Source organism: Grampus griseus (genome assembly GCF_964374135.1).
Source record: "Grampus griseus genome assembly, chromosome: 11".
NCBI lineage: Eukaryota > Metazoa > Chordata > Mammalia > Artiodactyla > Delphinidae > Grampus > Grampus griseus.
In genome coordinates, this window is record NC_139005.1 from 7,165,269 (window position 1) to 7,180,344 (window position 15,076).

A 15,076-nucleotide genomic window follows, 5' to 3' on the forward strand; every position below is an offset into this window, starting at 1 on the left:
CCTTTTATTTTACATGTGGTGGTGAATTTAATAGCTTTGCCAGTTAAGTAATGGATTAGCATTCTGGATTATTGACCTAAACAACTAAAGTTTGTTATGTGAATTTAGCTGGAAGTAGGGAACTCAGAAGTTATAAATCTCTTACCCTGACTCCTTGCTTTTTCTAAGTAGAACTCACAGCCTGAGAAAGAACAGGTTAGATTTCTTGTCCTAGATTTGGTTTTGACTGCCTTTAGCAAGTTACTTTAGCTTTCAGTTAGTCTTCCCTCTTCCGCCTTCCAAGATGAACTAATATAAAGTTTTTACTGCAGTTGTAGCACTTGAAACATAAATGGCAAGGGAGATGGGTCACTGGCAGAATAGTAAATGGGCTTTTGGTGAGAGAAAGGATGAGAAATCATTTAAAAAAAAAAAATGAAAAGCTGAGCAGCAAAACCCAGAGATTTTGAAACTGGAATGACCAGCATCAGTTCTCTGTAGAGAATACTTAAGAATTTGATACGTCTTGGATTCTCCCCTCCAAATCGGGTTTTCATTAAGAATTTTAAATGAAGAGAAAAGCTGAAAGACTAGAATTATGAACAGGTATATTCTTGCTACCTAGATTGAGTGTTCAATAGTAACCCCCTGTTATAGTTCTTTAATATCTTTCTCCTAGTATGTATAAACATTATGTACATTACACACAGCTTTTTGAGAGAGTCATTATCTTTTGAATACAAGTAGCTATCTTAATGTTCACCCCTAAATATTTCAGTATCTGAGGCCAAAAAATAAGGATGTTGTTCCCTATGAGCCAACACAATTAGCACGCCTAAGAAAAGTAAACTCTTTAATATCATCTCATATATACTCTAGAATCAGATTGTCGCAGTTGATTCCAAAATACCTGTTTCAGTTATTTTCAAATCAGGCTCTATAAGGTTCATGCATTGTATTTGGATATAATGTCTACTCAGTCTTTCTAACTCTAGACATTCTTCCCATCTTTAGTTCTAAAGTGACATCAACTTTTTGAAGTGATCAGAACAATGTCTCATATCCTGGATTTGTGTGATAGTTTTCTTGTGATGTCTGCCTCCTGAAGCTTCCTGTGAGTTGGCATCATTAGATAGAGTTCATGTGTTTTGTGCACACAGTTACCTCTTAGTTGACCATGGATGCTTCACAGTGCGTTCTTCCAGGAGGCCCAAAATGATAGTCTGTGCCACTGTCCAGGATAAGTTTGATCACTGGGACAGGTAGTGTCTGCATGGTCTGTTAGAAAAATCTATTTTTATCTTTTACCTAGCAATTCTTTGATATTTTGGCACTATACAGATATCCCATCCACCTTTCCTTATAATGATTATTATTATTATTTTTTTTTGCGGTACGCGGGCCTCTCACTGTTGTGGCCTCTCCCGTTGCAGAGCACAGGCTCCGGACGCGCAGGCTCAGCAGCCATGGCTCATGGGCCCAGCCGCTCCGCGGCATGTGGGATCTTCCCGGACCGGGGCACGAACCCGTGTCCCCTGCGTCGGCAGGTGGACTCTTATCCACTGCGCCACCAGGGAAGCCCTCCTTATAATGATATTTTGATATTTCATTGGGATTTGCAAAATGGTGATTTTTCTAATTTTGCTATTCCTTCTATATTAGTTGACATTCTTCTCTAAAGAAGACCTTTTCCTACAGGTGATAAATAGCTCCTCCTGAAATGGGGGCATAAATGTAGTTTTTCCTCATTATTTACCAGTTTTTATTTCTTTATTTTTTAATAAATTGATTTATTTTTGGCTGCATTGGGTCTTAGTTGCTGCGTGTGGGCTTTCTCTAGTTGTGGAGAGCGTGGGCTTCTTATTGTGGTAGCTTTTCTTGTTGCAGAGCAGGGGCTCTAGGCGCGCAGGCTTCAGTAGTTGTGGCACATGAGCTCAGTAGTTGTAGCACGCAGGCTTAGTTGCCCTGTGGCCCGTGGATCTTAGTTTCCCGACCAGGGTTCGAACCCGCGTCCCCTGCATTGGCAGGCGGATTCTTAACCATTGCGCCACCAGGGAAGTCCCTACCAGTTTTTAGAATACAGATTTATGTAATAGTTCCTCAAGTGATAGCAAATGAGCCCCCCTTCTCCATTATCATTATAGAATAATGAGCTTTTTTTGGGCATTGTTAGTAGTTTTTTTTCCTTTGAAATTTAGCTAAATGAAAGCTCTTTCAGGCTGTCTCCCGTGTTCTAGTAACTCATCTGTCTTAATCTTTGGGTGCGTCCTTGATTTTTGGCACAGAGACTGTGTCGCTTTTTAATTGTGTACAAATAGCTCCTTCACTGGAAACTTCCAGTTTAAATTCTTAAAATTTGTTAGCTTTAAAGTGATTCCAGAGGTCCTGGTAAATCCTCTGGAATAGTAAAGGATGGAAGAAAAAGAAATGCCAGTCAGCAGATAAGCCTATCCTTATTTCCGAGGATGAAAACACCTAGTACTTGTCGTGTAGCCAAACTAGTTTCAAAAAGCACAGGTGTAGAGCAGGCTACATGAGAGATTTCCCGCTTAATTACTGACAAGGAGATTATTAATATCCCAAAGGAATCTTTCAACTTGGGAGAATAATCAGCCCTCAGCACTTTCTCACTCTGCCTTGACAACAGTAGCAGCCTTTTAATACATAATACATTTTTATCTAAAAAATGTAGGAATAAAAATTGTTCCCAACCTCATTGCTATTCTAAGGTTAACTCATTATTTATTGGCTTTTAATTTTTTTTTTAAGATGTTGGGGGTTGGAGTTTATTAATTAATTAATTTATTTTTGCTGTGTTGGGTCTTCGTTTTCTGTGCGAGGGCTTTCTCTAGTTGTGGCAAGTGGGGGCCACTCTTTGTCGCGTTGCGCGGGCCCCTGACTATCGCGGCCTCTCTTGTTGCGGAGCACAGGCTCCAGACGCGCAGGCTCAGTAGTTGTGGCTCACGGGCCTAGTTGCTCCGCGGCATGTGGGATCCTCCCAGACCAGGGCTCGAACCCGTGTCCCCTGCATTAGCAGGCAGATTCTCAACCACTGCGCCACCAGGGAAGCCCGGCTTTTAATGTTTAATCATACACTTAATTCAAAACTTACCCAAAATATTTATATTGAAATCTCTATCCCAGTATGAAACAAAACTAGATGAATAGTTTCATAAGTTGCTGTTTAAGATGATGAGCAAAAAAGACAGTATATGCTTGAAGAAGTGGAATTGAAAGCAAAGCTGACTGGTAGCACATTCAATTGGAATAGCTGTTTTCACAATGAGTAGAGTGGAATTGTGCATGTGTATAATGAATAACAGGGATCTAAGGAAAAGAGTCATCCTCCCTATATTTCAGTTTTATAAGCTCTGCATCAAAGATGAGTGGTATTTACTAAGAGTGCTCAAGAGATCAGTAATACTTTGCCTTTTTCTTTTTTTTGCTCACATTCATCTGTACCTGCCCTTCTTTCTGGGCAGTCTCGGATCACCTTCTGCTTGTCTAGGATAATAAAGTGTCTGTTTCTGTTACTGGAGGCATTGAATTTCTTTCCATCCTCAGTAATGCCCATATAGTGTACTATGCAGATCTGACTGTGCTTTGGATAAAGTACTCCCATATTCCCAATTTCCGTTGGCAGCAGACCGAGAGTGGAACACATTGCCTTCTCTATCCCCTTTCTTAAAAGGCGCAAAAAGTATCTCCGTTTTAGGGAAATGAGAAGATAGTGTCATAATGGATGAATTTTCTCTTGACAGTTGACAGTGTCTCTTTTCCTGATCACTCAAGTTTTCCCAAACTCAATCTTTGTTTTACCTCTGTTTCATTTAACGAATTTGATTATTCTCTCCAGGTAACACTGACTTTTCTTATTTTTCATATTACTACTTAAAACTAGATTTTCCTGGTTTTTTGACTCATTTTTCCTCAGGTTTTTGCTTCTTTCTCGTGTCCCTTAACTGAGATTCATCAAATCCAGTCCTAGGAATTGCCATTTTTTCTTTTTCTTTTTTCAGCCTATACATCCCCATTTCTTTAGGTATTAAGTCTTGGGCTGATTCCTTCTGTAAGCACACACACACTCCACACTACCAGATATGAATTATTTTACACACCTGTAATACACATGTGTATTTTATATACACATCTGTATAGTTCCCATCCGTACTTCAACTGTTACAGAATAGTTCTACTTTGATTTTATCACCAGAATCTTTCATATCTACACCCAGAGGCAGCATCTTTTGCCGTAAACTGGGTTCCCTTTTCACCTTTCCCATTCTCCATGTCCCCTTTTAACTCCCAATTTGGTCACTAGGCTTTTTTCTGATTTCAAGTAAAATGCTGTTTAGATTTTCCTGTTGAGGCAAGTCAGCACAAAAGCCCAGGAAATGAGAAAATGTAGGATTGCAGGAATCCGCTGCTGCTGATCTCAAGATGCCTGTAGCAGCATGGTCAGTGAACGACTGCAAGGACAATGCCTGAAGCCTTTGGCAAAAAACCTCACATCTGCTGATGACCACAGCGCTACCAGCTGCCCCTGGAGAATAATGACTTCTACTTCTCTTTGACCTTTAAAATTTTGTGTAATTGTCTCTTGTTGGTGGATTCTCAAAATAGAATCCTGCTGGCAAGGGAGAGTAGGAAGTGCTTCTAGTCCATGCCATACAGGGAGGGAGTAAAAGATGGGGATGGTGTGAAGTATCAACAGGTAATATCAAGCACATAACCTCAGTTCCCTTAATCAGAATAGATAAAATCTCTTTTGGCTCAGAATTGTGGATCCAGCATGTTACCTCAAGGAAATGAAATCACTATCTTGAGGATTTATCTGCACCCCCATGTTCATAGCAGCTTTATTTATAATAATTACAACGTGGAAGCAAACTAAGTGTCCATTGACAGATGAATGTATAAAGAATACGGTGTACATACACACACACACACACACACACTCACTCACTCACTCACTATAAAAGTCCTGGGTATGTAAATGTATATAGAGTACAGTGACTAGTCAAGGACCTTATCTGCCTTAGTTACCAATCTATTCCCAACTTTTAGAAAAGAATCTGACACATAGTAATTACTTAATGTTTATTCAATGAATGAATGTCCATGAGTAAGGGATTGATCATGTGGTGTATCTTTAAATATAATTCTGTTGAGCCCAATACAGTTATATGTGCACTGACTTAGATGTCTGGTATAATTTTAAGTGATGAGAGAAAGTGACATAAAATGATGTAAACAAAGTATCTCATTTGTCTAAAAATTATATATATTTTTCTATAATTAGATAATGGTGGGGAAAATACTATTAACATACTATTAGTTAACTATTAACTGTTAGTTGATACATACTGTTAACACTGTGTAGGATGTTGGATGGGAGGTAAATGTGTTATGTTTTTGTATTTGAATGTTATTTAAATAAGTATATGTAATTTTTTAATGAAAGTAGGTTGTAAGGAGCAACAAGTACCTTGTTCCTTTATTATTTGGGACCTCTTTAAAAATAGAATGGTATTGGATAAAACTCAGAAAACTGCTCTTTTAAAAATTCTCTTTTTGGGGCTTCCCTGGTGGCCCAGTGGTTAAGAATCTGCCTGCCAATGCAGGAGACACGGGTTCAAGCCCTGGTCTGGGAAGATCCCACATGCCGCGGAGCAACTAAGCCCGTGTGCCACAACTGCTGAGCCTGCGCTCTAGAGCCTTCGAGCCACAGCTACTGAAGCCCGCGAGCCGAGAGCCCGTGCTCCGCAACAAGAGAAGACACCGCAGTGAGAAGCCTGCGCACCGCAACGAAGAATGGCCCCTGCTCGCCACAACGAGAGAAAGTCCGCGCGCAGCAACGAAGACCCCACACAGCCAAAAATAAATAAATAAATACATTTATTTATTTTTTACAGAAAGAAAATTCTCTTTTTGTACTAAAAGCATACATCCTCACTTAAAAAAGAGAATTGCATGGAGCAAAATGTTTTAAAGTTCCTCATTCTGCCCTTCTCTTCCTGCCTTGCCAGCCACACATACTCAGAGAAAGCCATTTTTATATATTTTCTGTACATATGTAAACACAAGAGTTAATTGCTTTTAAAAAACTTAACCTTATGCATCTGGACATTCTTTCCATCTTTGAACATAGAGATTTATGACATTCTTTTTAATGGATATGTAATACTTCATTGTATTGACATGTACTGTAATTTATTTACCCCGGCATACATTCTTCTTATTACATCTTCTTTGTTCTTACAAAAGAAAATTATTTAAGGAGGAATGTCTCTCTGTCCCAGTGAAATGTTAGCAAAATAGTACATTTAGTTTGGAGACCTAAGCTTTGGTATATATCTGTTTCTCTATTGTATATTCCCCTTTAATGATTATGGTTTCATTCCTGTATATTTCAGGTCTTCGTATCAATGGAGAACTAATTACTGCCTACCCTCAGGTGGTGGTAGTGAGAGTACCAACCCCTTGGGTGCAAAGTGATAGTGACATCACTGTTTTGCGTCATCTGGAGAAGATGGGATGCAGGTTGATGAACCGACCTCAAGCCATCCTGAACTGTGTTAATAAGTTCTGGACGTTTCAAGAGTTGGCAGGTCATGGTGTTCCTCTGCCAGATACTTTCTCTTATGGTGAGTTAACTAATAAGAATTTATAGCCTAAATTTTAGAGCACCAATAAGTTTTGAAAGCCCTACTAAACTATTAGGGTTATGTGATATAATGAAATTCGTGAACAAGGAAGAACTCTTAGAAGCGATTTTCAGTTTTAACAAACTGGGCAGGAGAATTATGAATCTGTGTATGGTATGAGTAGAATGGACTGACCAAACTTTCTGTAATGGGTCAAATAGTAAATATTTTGGGCTTTCCAGGCTGTAAGTTCTCTCTTGTGACCCTCAGTAAAGCTGTTGTACTGTGAAACGTGCTGTAGACAAAGCTTAAACAATGAGTGTGGCTGTTTTCTAGTAAAACTTAATTACAAAAAAGGGCTGTATGCCCAAGCAGTCCTTAGTGTGGCAACCCCTGAGGTAAAAGAATCTGTCATCTCTATAATTTCTGATTATCTTCATTACCATTTTCATGATAATGGTTCATAAATATTTCCCTATTTTTAAAGAAAATTACACTATACTAGGTGTGCTTTAAACCAGTGCTTCTAAAATCACCTGTGGTAGAGGACTATTTTTTTTTTTTAAGACCCATTTGCTGTGGATAAGTACACGTAAAGTACCGTAAAAATAGCAGAGCAATGCCAAATTGCTTTCTTGTGCTTACTCTTTTTGTATTTATTTGGACACATATCAGTAGCAAAGAAGTCACAGGCAGGGGTTACTGGACCACACTTGGAGTAGCACTACTGTAAACAGTATTATGTTAATATATTTCCTGCCTTTCCAGTTTTTCTAGTTTGGAAAGAATCAGACTTGCTATAAATCAGTATACTTTTTCATAAAAATATTTCTTAAAATGTCCAGCAGAATGCTTGGAGAGTTAACGAGGCTTTAAAAAGAAATTCCTGTCCTGTTACAGTTTGAGAGTTCTCTCTTCCTGATGCTTTTGAGATATTATATAGCTTATTTCATCGTTCTACAATTCTGATTTTAAGAGAATGGAAAGGAGAAAAGTATATTAACCAAATTAATGAATATTACCTGTGCTCTCACGTTTAAGGTTTAAAATTTGGAGACTAGGTCATCTTCATATCTCTGAGCTGAAAATTTATGATATCACAGTTGTTTAATGAACCTTTTCTTGGTGTGATTATTCTGTCACCATGCTGATTTTGTACAACTACAATCCATTTTTGCTGTAGCTTTGCTTCTGTATCGTTTGTTCCTAGGAATATAAACAGAAAGAACAAGACATAACCCATGGGTACTGAATAGCTCAGTGTAGAAAGAACTCTGATTTATAATAGAGATAAGAAATATTAATTTGTGTATTTGATGAGAGAGAGAGCCATGCCTGTGCATGCAGCATCTTTTCAACTTTGGATAAGTCTACCCAACTGCCTCACTCTTCTGTTTCTTAATCCAAATAGAATTCTATATACTAAAGTAGATCTTGGCTTCTATTATTTGTGTGGTAGAGAAATAAGGGCTAAAAATATGAAAAATGTTATAGAATCAGGAAACTTTGTTTTAATTTCTTTGAGTTGTATATTAGAATATTTATAGTTTAAGATAGTTTTTATCCATTTTAAAAGGAGTGGTTGTTTAACTGAAGACAAAATTTAGCCATCAGGTTATTACCTTATACCTCCCTTGTCTTGCTGACTTTAGTATAGATAAAATTTATCACAAAACACCTCTGTTGCTGTTCCTAAATTTCTTTTTTGCTCAAACCAGGTGGTCATGAAAATTTTGCTAAAATGATTGATGAAGCAGAAGTACTGGAGTTTCCAATGGTAGTGAAGAATACACGGGGTCATAGAGGTGTGTATGAGTTGTTGCTACCACACATAATATTGAAATTACTCTTGAGAATTAATAAGTGGTTATACAAAACAGATTTTTTAAGACTTAACTTAGATCTACCTTCTATTTGCTCATGGTTATTGACTAGACGTAGTCTTGTCAATTGAAGTTTATAGCTTTTGAAACAGAGCTTCTGAAGAATTACTGTAGGGAAATTGCTAGGTGCATGGTACCTCAGACTCACAGAAGGCGCTTTTGTGAGTTGTTCCTCTAGGCTGGAACAACAACAACTCACATTTCTGTTCGTTTAGTGGTTATCCTAGAGATTTTTTTTTTTTTTTTTTTGCAGTACACGGGCCTGTCACTGTTGTGGCCTCTCCCGCTGCGGAGCACAGGCTCCGGACGCGCAGGCTCAGCGGCCATGGCTCACGGGCCCAGCCGCTCCGCGGCATGAGGGATCTTCCCGGACTGGGGCACGAATCCGCGTCCCCTGCATCGGCAGGCGGACTCTCAACCACTGTGCCACCAGGGAAGCCCTATAACCATGTTTTAAAAGCAGACACTTCTGTTGGCATAGAAGTAGTAACATACTGCTACTTTACTATATGCAAACATGGCATCTTAATATTGTGTAATATATAAAACATATGTTTTAACTCAGAAAAATGTTTTGTTGATAAGTGAGGCTAGTATTATTGGCTAACCTGGAGGAATACAAATCTTAAGAACCCAAATATTTAGTTGGTCTTTATATACATTTTACCATAACGCTGTTACTTTGGTTAAAAAGCAGTTGGTTCTGAAAAAGGAGATTGGGACACAAGAAAATGCAGGTAATGATATCAACTGCTCATAGTTTGTTGACTTACATTTTTTATTCTTTTCGACCACAGGCAAAGCAGTTTTCTTGGCTCGCGATAAGCACCATTTGGCTGATCTAAGCCATCTTATTCGCCATGAAGCTCCATACCTGTTTCAGAAGTATGTTAAAGAGTCTCATGGAAGGGATGTACGTGTCATTGTTGTGGGAGGCCGTGTGGTTGGCACCATGTTACGCTGTTCAACGGATGGGAGGATGCAAAGCAACTGCTCGCTAGGTAAAAGCAATGCAAGTGTCTTTCTAGGATATAAAGTAATACTATTAAAGCTTTTTCAGTGAGTATTTGTATATAACTTAGATCTTTTTATTTAATATGTTGAAAAACGTATCTTTCACATGTAAATATGATTCATAGATTTACCACGAATATAATAAAAGTATAGAATTGTTTTTCTAGTAATGAAGCTGGATTTCTCTGAATCATAAATTTGCTTTCACCCAGGCTCAATTTGTACCCCAATTTGCACATGTGTGAAATGTCTAACAAATTCCCTCTTTGGTCATATTATTTCATTTAAGCTGTGTCCTAACCCATTTTACCCATTGGTCCAAAGAATGTTGCTGATTTTGATTTGCTTAAGTGTATATCTTCTGAGATTTCTTACCGTTGAAGGGCCTCAGAGCGTAGTCTGGGTGTTTTCTTCTTCTCTGTGTATTTTACGTTCTTAGTAATCTTACCTAGCTCATGGCTTTAGATGCTATCTATGTTATTATTTTCAAATTTATCTCTCCAGTTTAGGCTTTCTTCCTGAACTCCAGGCACATATAAATCACTGCCTCTCAATATCTCCATGTAGATGTCTGTTAGACATTTTAGTCTTAACATGTCCAAAACTGAACTCCTCATCTAACTCCTCCTCCCAGTATGTCCCATCCACAGTTTTCTCCTTATTGTTTTTGGCAACTGTATCTTTCTAGTTTAGACCAAAATCCTTGGAGTCATTCTTGATCTCCTCTCTAGTCTAACACCTCATATCCAAAGTCCTTGAAATCTCTACTCTCAAAATGCATCACCTCTTGTTCCCTCTCTCTTCCCATGAGAGGATTAGAACAGTTTTACTTCCCTCCCTACTCCTCCCTCTTGATTCATTCATTCACTGAACAAATATTTTTGAGTACCTCCTAAGTATCAATACTGTTACAGCAGTATTTTGTATATAGCAGTGAACAAAACAGACACAAATTTCTGCTTCCCTGGGCTTTGTATTCCACTGTTTTTCTGAAACCATTTAATAGTTTTAGTTCAAGTCTATAATAGAATTTCTTTTATTGTGTGTCTCTTCTGTTTCAAGAATCCTTAGGTAGCACTTACTTTATCCATTCCCAGGCAGTCTTTATCTGTTGAGAGTTAATTACACCTGTTTTGCAAGAATCACACTACTAGTCACTCTTTACTCCCCATCTGCATCTTCCCATAGCTTGAGTTTTCTGTCCTTAGTCATTTGCTGTTATGTTAGTATCTCTTCTTGATTATTTTCCCTGGATGGTGTATGTGAGTGATAGATACCTCATAGCTTGCTGTCTTTCTCAAAGGAGAATGATATGTTGGCTGAGATAGGATTCTTAAATTGTGTGAGTCTTGCTTCTGTTCTGCTGCTCTACAGTTTACACTTTTGCAATTGAATGTCCAAATCTACTCTGATTTTGGGAGGGGGGTAGGTTATATTCTTTGTAAGTTTGTTTTTTGTTTTGTTTTGTTCTCTTATTTTTGGTTATTTTGTTTTACTTGAAATGCGAAACAGTTTTGTCAGGATATTTTTAGATATGTGTCTCTTCTCAGTCAGTCCAACCTGGATTTTAGTAAGGTGTTTCTATCAGATTCAGTTTTTCTAAGCTTCAGGAAAATTTCTTCTCTCCTTCTGGGGGTTAGGGTTTTTCTGATTCAGTTATCCAAATTTTTTGTCCTTCTTTTGTGACTTCACCTCAGGTTTTTTGTATGTGCTTCAAAATATTTCTCACAGTAGATTTTCCAAGTTATAAGTTAGACTCACAAAAGCAACTCTCCTTCAGTTTCTCTGTTGAAACTTTTAAGTTGGGTAATCATGTTTTTGTGTTAGTTCAGAGAGTCTTTTTGTGCTAAACTTGAATTTGTGCTCTTATTTCTTTCATTCAGGTCATAGACAGCTTGTTATTTGTTATTGTCACGTCACATCAGAGCTCTGCTCTGGTTATTTGGAACATTCCAGATGGCCTCAGTACTATGGATGCTGAGAAGCAGTGTCATTTAATTCATTGGCTAGTGTGCCAGTCCCCTCCTTCCTGCACTCCCCTCCCCGTACTCTTCCAGCCACAGTGGTAAGGGGGACTCTGGTCATATGTGCCTTTACCTTTGGTCTCTTTGGGTCAGGCATACTTACATAGTACTGATGTCAGCCTTCCTCCTGTTGAGCTCCTTAAGCCAAGGTTTTGTCCAAATTCTTTTGCTTTCTAGTCCTTATCTAGTCCTTTCTAGTCTTGAAACTGTCTCCAACTAGTTCTAATTCTTTTCCCTCAGATACCAGCGAAGACTTCACATACACTCCTCCAGCTACCTGAAACCCCAGAATACTTTTGGCTTAGGAACAGCAAAGAGATTAGAATTGGGACTGTGGAGGAAGAAAAGCATGTTCCTAGATTCTGTCCTCTGTCCTTGTTATGCATCTCTATTTTTACAAATCAAAATCTGAAACTGATAAAAACCAATAACAACATTAAGTGGTTTAACTGTATTTATGCAAAAGTTCCATGTGATTGCAAGTAAGATAGGCTTCAGTGAAAGTTTAATGTCTTCAGAAAAAAATAGCATATGGAAAAAGTACAAAGTCATGAATTTGTCGAGAGACTGCGTTGGAAGGGGATTCCCTAATGAAAGAATCTTAGACTTCAGAGTCCCAGTTTTACACTAGAATAACACTTTTGCTATTCTACTGATTTAGAAGAGAGGTTTAGCCTTAGAGGCTAACTTTAAGGTCAGCTTTAGTTTTACTCCAAAATTTTGTCATTTTGGTAACTTCTTATTTCTCTTTTGCCAGGTGGTGTCGGGATGATGTGCTCATTGAGTGAACAAGGGAAACAGCTAGCTATCCAGGTGTCTAATATCCTGGGAATGGATGTGTGTGGCATTGACCTGTTGACGAAAGACGACGGCTCCTTCTGTGTCTGCGAGGCCAATGCAAATGTAGGTTTCATAGCCTTTGATAAGGCTTGTAATCTAGATGTAGCTGGTATCATAGCGGACTATGCCGCCTCCCTTCTGCCCTCTGGCCGGCTCACCCGGCGTATGTCCCTGCTCTCCGTGGTGTCCACGGCCAGTGAGACTAGTGAGCCGGAGCTGGGTCCCGCAGCCAACACTGCTGTCGACAACATGAGCGCAAGTTCCAGCTCTGTTGACAGCGACCCTGAAACCACGGAGCGAGAGCTGCTCACCAAGCTCCCGGGGGGCCTATTCAACATGAACCAACTGCTAGCCAATGAAATCAAACTCCTGGTGGAGTGATTCCACCAGTAAATAATTAACCAACAAAACCCTTGTAAAACTTTCTTTTTCTTCTTTCCTTTTTTTCTTTCTTTCTTCTTTTTCTTTTTCTTTTTTTTTTAAACCAACTTGCAATGCTGTTCATGGAAAATGCTCAGAGAGATGAGAGAAAATTGAGTAGGATTAGTTAGGAAGGAAGAATGGGGAGATAGACGAGACCCTTGCTACTAAGATGTTACTGACTTTGATTTACAAATCCTACAGATAGAGAGGCAGAAGAGGTGAGATACAGAAAAATGTCAGGCTCTCGTAGTTTTACATTACTCAGAGAAACGTGTAGGCTCTCAGGCCATGAAGAACATAATATTTTCATGGTCTCTTGCTTTTGTTTTTGTACGGTTGGTACAAATTTCAGAGTAGTGTACTTAACATTGTGTTGTAATCCGTGAGGAAGACATCTACCTAAATTATATTTTTTTATACAAATCTGAAAATTCAGCCTATACACTATTATCTAGGAGCTTTATGTTCATAGTTATGAGATCTTGAGGAGCTCTGTTATTGACTTTTTCCCCCTTAATTTGGGTGGGAGGGCAACGTGAATGTGACCCAGTAAAGATTTTTTTTAATGATAAAGTTGGCATGTTTGCATGATAAAAGGGAAATGAACAGTATTGCAATGTCTGGCACACAAAATAACATTTACTCCATTGTAGATAAAATTGCACTAGTTAAAAATATGTGCATTGACTTGTATTTGTTAGTGTTTTAGCCTTTTTTGAAAGATATATGCTCTGTTAATGTTGCATTTTTTTTTTAAATACATGCTAGTCTTAACATTCCCTGATCTATGCCTGCATCTTTAACAATGGCCAAAGTGAAGAAAATGCTACCTTTTTTGTTAACAAGACACTGACTTGAAACATGTGCATTTAAAGCCTTTTATTTTTTTCCTTTTTTCTTTTGGTGGTTGGGCATTTAAAGAATAAGGACAAGGAAGAATATTTTTGGGGGGCAAATCAAGGGTCTATAAGTTCCTAAGTATAAAGTTGAAGTGATTTCTAATACCAGCGTTATATATCTGCATTTTTCACATTTTAGGAGGGTGTGTGTGTGCGCGTGCGTGTGTGTGCACGCACGTGCACGCTTGCATGTTTATGTGCTTTGCTTTTTGTTTACACCAACCAATCAAAAAGGAAAGATTCTAGAAAATGGAGCATGATGGGAAACAGTTTTTTACTTTAAAAAAAAAACAACTGAGTCGTTTTCATAACAATAATCTACTGGTAGAGGTACTCACCTAAAGACATGAGGAGAATAGCTGCTGCTTAGGCTTTTGTGTATATGTATGTTGTTTGCTTTTTTTCTTTGGTTCTAGACTGTTCAGTGTATGATTTATTCCAGGCTACATGCTTTTCCTCTGCTTCTTGCTGTGCATTTTCTCCTATTACACATAGGTTTTGGGTTGGGGTGGACTGACCGTTTTTGTTTGGGGACTTATTTAGCAGTATTGAGTCTCTTATAGCCCTACTCTGAAGCCTTCAATATTCTACTCTTTATATTACTTTATTTCTGAATTTATAAAAGCCCCCAAACTGCATATAATATGAGCCTTTAAACATGGGTAAAACTATCCCAGTGAATGGTTTGGAAGGCGTGTTAAGAAATGGAGATGCACCAGAGCTCAACGTAATTTTTTTAAGCGGCAAGTTCCATCTCCCTTCAATCCTCTGAAGCTTTTTACCCGAGTCGTTTCTTGCCTCTCCAGTGCTTTTTTCCTTCAGATGGACATTAAACATAATTTCTTGGACACTACTAGAGAGACTTCGAGGCAATAAGATCAGTATTAACCAGCTCTAACAGAGGTTTGATCATGCTTACTTGTACAGTTTTTCCCCCATTTTAAAAAAGGAATGTAATAAAACGTGTTTTTTCCATAGAATTAAATAATATTAAAATGGAGTGAAAGGTTGATTGTTGACAAATAGAATAGTACCTCTGATCTGTGCAGTGTCTCATTTCACCTTAGAAAAAGATACATAAGAGGACTTTCTAATTTATTTTAGGATATTCTCATCTCATCTAAAAGAATTTGACTTGTACAGGGTTATTGTGCGACATATCGTGGAGTATATAAGTACCTCTGGCTCACTTGGTACTTCTTTTACTAAATGACCATACTTGGGAAGATGCACACTATTCGGGATAGAGAAATAAACAAGGGAGAAGGAATCGCTTAATTAAATCATCATTCATATGTGTGTAGAGACCATCTGGTTGCCACATAGATTATGATACATATACTTTGAATAGTTACATGTCACATGTA

General features: G+C 38.2%; 1 protein-coding gene across 2 annotated transcripts in view; it reads left to right on the plus strand.

Annotated features, from left to right (window-relative positions):
• Positions 1–14,974, plus strand: part of RIMKLB (ribosomal modification protein rimK like family member B) — a 45,627-nt gene extending 30,653 nt beyond the window's left edge. For both annotated transcript variants that reach the window (XM_082667058.1, XM_082667059.1), the window contains exons 3-6: positions 6,396–6,626; positions 8,345–8,431; positions 9,307–9,510; positions 12,305–14,974. In XM_082667058.1, the coding sequence (XP_082523184.1) occupies positions 6,396–6,626; positions 8,345–8,431; positions 9,307–9,510; positions 12,305–12,768 (986 nt within the window). In that variant the 3' untranslated portion in view covers positions 12,769–14,974. The remainder of the gene's footprint in view (positions 1–6,395; positions 6,627–8,344; positions 8,432–9,306; positions 9,511–12,304) is intronic.
• Positions 14,975–15,076: the final 102 nt, after the last annotated feature.